The 6,000-nt window shown below is 53.3% G+C and overlaps 1 protein-coding gene across 1 annotated transcript in view; it reads right to left on the bottom strand.

The window, feature by feature from the left end:
- Positions 1–6,000, bottom strand: part of col12a1b (collagen, type XII, alpha 1b) — a 104,972-nt gene that overhangs the window by 13,271 nt on the left and 85,701 nt on the right. Inside the window, 4 exon segments of the mRNA XM_030345255.1 lie at positions 62–220; positions 2,946–3,061; positions 3,656–3,798; positions 5,799–5,937. Coding sequence (XP_030201115.1) covers positions 62–220; positions 2,946–3,061; positions 3,656–3,798; positions 5,799–5,937 — 557 coding nt within the window.

Genomic DNA, 6,000 nt, shown 5'->3' with positions numbered 1-6,000 from the left:
CGTGTTTTCATGTTGACATGTTTTCATGGGTACGTGTTGTCATGGCGATGTGTTGACTCACGGTAGCCGACTGGCCCTTGGAGCCGATGGACTTGGACATCTTCCCCAGGACCTGGTAGCCGTCGCTGGACGTGTTCCCGGCTGCCTTCACCTCCTTCACCGCCACCTCCTGGCAGTCCAGGTTCAGCTGGACGCTCTCCGACGACACCAGGATGTGGAGCTGGAGGGGTACAGGCCGGACGGGGGGACGGGACACAGGAGAGGACTGTTAGTCTGTCTGTCTGCCTTTGTCTAGTCTGTCAGTCAGCAGGGCTGCTGAACCCATCTGCCTCCTCCTCCTCCTCCTCCTCCTGCTAATGGTTCCTCCAGTGCTAATGAAGCAGACGCCAGCATGAGGTCATCCACGATGCGCTGATGTGGTGAGAAGAGGACCGCCTCTCCACCTCCTCCTCCCCCTCCTCCTCCTCCTCCTCCCCCTCCTCCTCCTCCTCCTCCCCCTTCTCCTCCCCCTCCTCTTCCTCCCCCCCCTCCTCCACCTCCTCCTCCACCTCCTCCTCCTCCACCTCCTCCTCCTCCACCACACAGACTCCCAGACCCCAGCCAGGATCTTCCTCCTCCAGGTGGTGTCCAGGGGTCTGAGTGAATCTCTGACAGAGCAGAGAGATGTAGCTCATCTGACGTAGCTGGGCGCTGACGGAGCAGACGGACGTAGCTCTGCAGCCGCGTGCGGTCCGCTGTGTCAGCCTCCTCTCCCCCTCAGTCTGCTCCTCCATGACCTCAGAGCCTCAGGTTACATCACCATGGGGACTCAGCAGAACGGGTCCATGGTGTACATCTCTGTCTGTATATATATGTCTGTCTGTGTGTGTGTCTGTGCACCTATGAAGTCTGTCTGTCTTCTGTCTGCCTGTCTGTCTTCTGTATGTCAGTCTGACATTTGTAGCTCACAACCTCACCTTCAGCCTGTCTGTTTCAATACGTCAGTCTGTCTGTCTGTCTGTCTGTCTGTCTGTCTGTCTGTCTGTCTGTCTGTCTGTCTGTCTGTCTGGTAGCCTTGCCGTCTGTCTCCCTGTGTTTGCATTTGGTTTCCACAGTGAAGCCCTGGTGGATCAGCGGCTCCGAGAGAGACGTTCACCACAGCCCCCCCCCCCAGCATAAACAACAGCTAGTCCTCATCTGTGGTCAGCTACCAGAGACTGGAGGAACCCAACACAGCCAGGGAGAGGGAGGGGGGGGGAGGGAGGGAGGGGAGAGCAAGAGGGAGAGAGGTAGGTAGGAGAGAGGTAGGAGAGAGAGAGAGGGAGAGAGAGAGGGAGAGGGAGAGGGAGAGGGAGAGAGAGAGAGAGAGAGAGAGAGAGAATAGAGAGAGAGAGAGAGAGAGAGAGAGAGAGGGAGAGGGAGAGGGAGAGAGAGAGAGAGATAAAAAAAGAGAGAGACAGACAGACAGACAGACAGACAGACAGACAGAGAGAGACAGACAGAGAGGTAGGTAGGAGAGAGAGGGAGAGACGAGGGGGAGGAGGAGGGAGGCTGGCCATGCGTAGCCTCTCTGATGTAATTGTTTAATAGCTATAGCAGTGACCCAATATTTTCCAGCCTCCCTTGCCAGCGGGCCACAGAGATGTATTCAGTAATGAACGACCCTCCATTGAAGACAGACCTTCGTATAGATCCCGCAGAACATAACTTCTGGTCCAACGCTAGACCTCGCTGTGAAATGAGCTGTTCTTCAGGATCCTGGAGCCTGCGTCAGCCCATAAAGGCCTGGAATGTCCTCTCCAAGCAGAGGAGGACGTTCACTGGCGGCTGATGCCAGAAGCCATTCATGTCTGCCTCCTTGAAAATACGCATCCAAGCTTTTTTATCGGCACCGGACAAACCGCTCTGATCCCCCGCCACCAGACGGCTAACATCTTAACTCATCCTATAAACGGGGCTATCACCATAGTTTTGAGAGTACAAACAACGGCGTGTTGGCGGGTTTCGGACTCCGACAGGTCCCTGAAGTCAATGAACACATGATAACTCGTAGCGGTATGAGACGGGGAAACACACAAACCCGGCTGCAGTTTCATAGCTTCTCCGTCAGACAGAAGCACTCACCGCAGCCCAATCCTGGCCGTTTCGTAAGCAGGTTCAGCCAGGGTCGCTACCCAAGCTATGAGGAGCTAGCTGAGAAGTGCTTGCTCAGAAGTGCCTACTTTAAAGCACTAGTTAAGAAGAGCTGTCTAAAGAAGGGCTGGCTAATAAGAGTGCAGGTTGGCGGATGACTGATAGCTACGCCCCCGTTAATGAGAGGGCCTGCAGTATGTAATCAATAGGCGACATTGGCGATCACTCATGAGGCATTGAGGTCGAGGATCGTGTCTCAGATACTACATTTTTCCTATCGTCGTCGGGACATCTGTTGGGGTGAGACTGACACATGTACATAAGCTGTGTGAGAGGCTTGCGGCCTGTAATACACAGCACATGTATGAATACCAGGCATTTCGAAAGTATCTGTACAACCTCGCCTTGGCCAGCGAGTACAAAGGAGGGGAGCTCCTGATTGATGGGACACGTCTCTGCTTGCCAGGACCTCGGAAATATTCCATAATTTCAGCGATTCAATGGAAAAATGTTATTGCATGCGTTTCTCTACCTGCTCCCCGCGATACTGTAAAGGCAGAAGGGAGGAGAATGACGGAGCAGGCAGCCTGCCTCTCATTCTCCTCCTTCTGCTCTTACAGTATCGCGGGGACGCAGGGTAGGGAACACACATGCTACCTCATTCCTGCCAGGGACCTGCCCTCACCTGGCCGGACTCTCTGTCTGGATAGATCAGGTCTTGAAATGTGAAATAATGTGTGTGCCTTTCTGACCTGTCTCATGATGATCATGTTAGCATGGGTGGTGGGGGAGGGGCGGCGGAAGATGGCTCTTCAGGGCTTGCTCCTGATTGCGTTACCTTCTGGGAAACTCCGTTGGAAGATTGACTTGATTGGGGCGCTGTCGAAGACGACCCTCTGGATCTCCCCTCTCTCGTCCTTGTTGTAAAACGACACGGTTTGGGCGGTGGCTGGAGAGAGAGAGAGAGAGACAGAGAGAGAGAGAGAGAGAGAGAGAGAGGAGAGAGAGACACAGACAGAGAGAGAGAGAGTTTAATTCAAAGAAATATCATAATGGGATCGATTCTAGGGCGGAAAATTCTAACTTAGTGAGAGGCTAATTAGCAAGCCAAAAGTTGTAATGATATATAGGTTTATTTAGGTGTTAAACATTAGTTGTGGCTAGCTGGGACTATGGGGGTAGTGATTGGGTTATAAAGGGCGTGGTAATGGTTAGCTAGGACTATGGGGGTAGTGAAGGTATTATAAAGGTGGTAGTTGCTGTTAGGACTATTGGGGTAGTGATGGTGTTATGAAGGTAGTGGTTATGGTTAGGACTATGGGGGAAGTGAAGGTGTCATAAAGGTGATGGTTATGGTAAGACAATGGGGGTAGTGATTGAGTTATAAAGGTGGTAGTTATGTTAGCTAGGACTATGGGGGTAGTGATGGTGCTAGAAAGGTGGTGGGTATAGTTAGGACTATGGGGGTAGTGACAGTGTTTTAAAGGCGGTGTTTAAGGTTTGGCTGTGGGTATAGTGAAGGTGTATTAAAGGCGGTGGTTACGGTCGATGGTGACTCCGGTCTCAGGCTTGTGGTCCTTGCTGGACACCTGCCAGATGTCGAAGGCCTCGGTCGGGGAGTCGGGGAGCAGGCGGAACGTTAGCAGGATGGTGTAGGAGTGGGGAAGTCCGTCCGGGTGGATCTCCCTGTCCGACACAACAACCAGACGCTCATATCAGCCCGCTGTTTGAACAGCTGCAGGGTGACCAAAACCACCCGTTATGACAAGGAGTTAGAATCGATCTCCCTTTAGTTAACCAATATCTAACTGGGAGTGTTCATTGAGAACGTAATCCCCTTAACAACAAAGGCCTGGCAAGGGAGGCCGGCAACAACACAACAATAAAATACTTACAAAACTGGATAAAGGGATTTACAGGAATATTGTGCTAGAAAATGAAGCGCAGAAGTAGAAGCAGAAGAAGGTCAGACGGTTTGATGTGGTCGTGCCGTACGAACAACCCCACAGAAAAACAACCTACTGAACCAAGTCTGGGACACAGCTCTGGTGCCTCTGCAAGACCAAAGCGCTGGAGAACAAAGACGGGCGAGGAAACGAGTCGAATCAGAGGCAGACGGGATCTTCCAGCTTCAGGCATGGTGTCAAGTATTAACCACCATAGAATAAAGTTACCCAGATGACACGGCAGCATCGGCAGCACGCATGCTGGTCCACACAGGGCCTCATCAGAACTTGGCATTAAACGTTGTTGTGGTTTCTTTCTTCCCATGTCTTTGACGCGCTCTGCTTATGTAAGAAGCTAGGTGCTAGCTATTCTACAGAGAGAGAGAGACTCGGGCTAAACGCGTCAGCCCTCGAATCATTAGCGACGGACACCCCTTAGGACGCCATTGTTTTTATTAAAAGAGGTCCTGACCGCCGCCGACGGTTGCCGTGTATCCTCAGACGCCCCTTGTCCTCTTCAATACCGGCGTAGAGTCACACCTCCCGGTGCGACGGCCCATGACTCACGGACGCACCGCCTCTCGTCCACCAAACACTGATATGGAATGCATAAACAGGGTTCCTGGGACGCACCCGGCAGGACGGATCGTAAACAAGCGTCTGGCAGCCGGATCCATCTAGTTTTGGCGGTGTCGTCGTGACAGTTGGGACAGTTGTTTACAACGACGCAACGGTTGCTGTTACGTTGAGAATGCGGACAGCGCCGTTCGCTAATCTCCTCTGGAGACAGCGCCGCTGACGTCAGCCAAAATGGCGGGCGTGAGGGTATTGTTGGTCAGGAACTTCGCAAGCAGGTGGAGGACCAGCGAGTCTGGTCATAAAATGTCTAAATGTGTGTGTGAGTGTGTGTGTGTGTGTGTGTGTGTGTGTGTGTGTGTGTGTGTGTGTGTGTCTGTGTGTCTGTGTGTGTGTGTGTGTGTGTGTGTGTGTGTGTCTGTGTGTGTGTGTGTGTGTGTCTGTGTGCTGTGTGTTTAAGGGTCGTCCCCGTTGGGTTCAGCCATCTGAGGGAACTTAACAGCATCATAAATCTATTTGACCTGCTTTCGGGGGTCAGAGTGTAAAAACACTTTCCCTGAACATTGCTGGGCAAGACCCGTCCTGTCGTGTCCGTAGACACTCCAGGTTCACTGCTGCCGCGGTGCTCTGGGGCAGGGCTAGCCACCCGCTAGCTCTCGACCCTGGGCGTCGTTGTGTAACATGGGGCTGCGGTGTTAGCATCGCGGCGCTGCTACCTGGTGGTTCTATGGTTGTTTTTAGGGGCTTAGGGCGGGCGTTTGGGTTCAGGTCCAGAAGCAGAAGATAGCGGGGCGGGCATCTTGCTCAAGGACGGGGGGCCTGAGGTATGGAACCCAGTACCTTCTCTCTGGGAGTCTTAGCGAGACTACCCTGGCCCTTGTATGTGTGTGTACTTGTGAGAGGCTATGATTTGCGCATGTGGGTAAATGTCATAAAGCTCAGGAATGCTTGTAGCATTTTGGGATATATCATCTGAATGATGAGGAAGACAGAAACCTTGAGTTTGGGGTTGCTAGTGGGGGGGATTGGTCTAGTCCAGATGCGGGGGCGGACTGATCGGGGGGGGGGGCAGTGGTTTAGTCCAGATGTGGGGGAGTCTGACTGGGTGGGGGGGGGGGGGGGGGGGGCAGTGGTCTAGTCCAGATGCGGGCGGGTCAGACTCACGTGGACGGCTGGCTCAGGAAGGCGTTCTTGTGGAGGCGGTAGGCGGTGTAGCTGTTGAAGGAGCCGGGCTCCATGGACACCCCCCTGATGGAGCTGTAGGTCTTCTCCGTCAGGTTGAAAGCCTCCAGCATCCGGAAGCCTGGGGAGCATGGGGAGACAGGGAGTGATGTCAGACTCAAACTGGTAGTGAGGTCAGACTGAT

The sequence above is a fragment of the Gadus morhua genome, chromosome 21 (genome assembly GCF_902167405.1).
Source record: "Gadus morhua chromosome 21, gadMor3.0, whole genome shotgun sequence".
In the NCBI taxonomy this organism is placed as follows: Eukaryota; Metazoa; Chordata; class Actinopteri; order Gadiformes; family Gadidae; genus Gadus; species Gadus morhua.
Note: the sequence above shows the minus strand (reverse complement) of the source record. Positions and strands in the feature narration are given on the sequence as shown.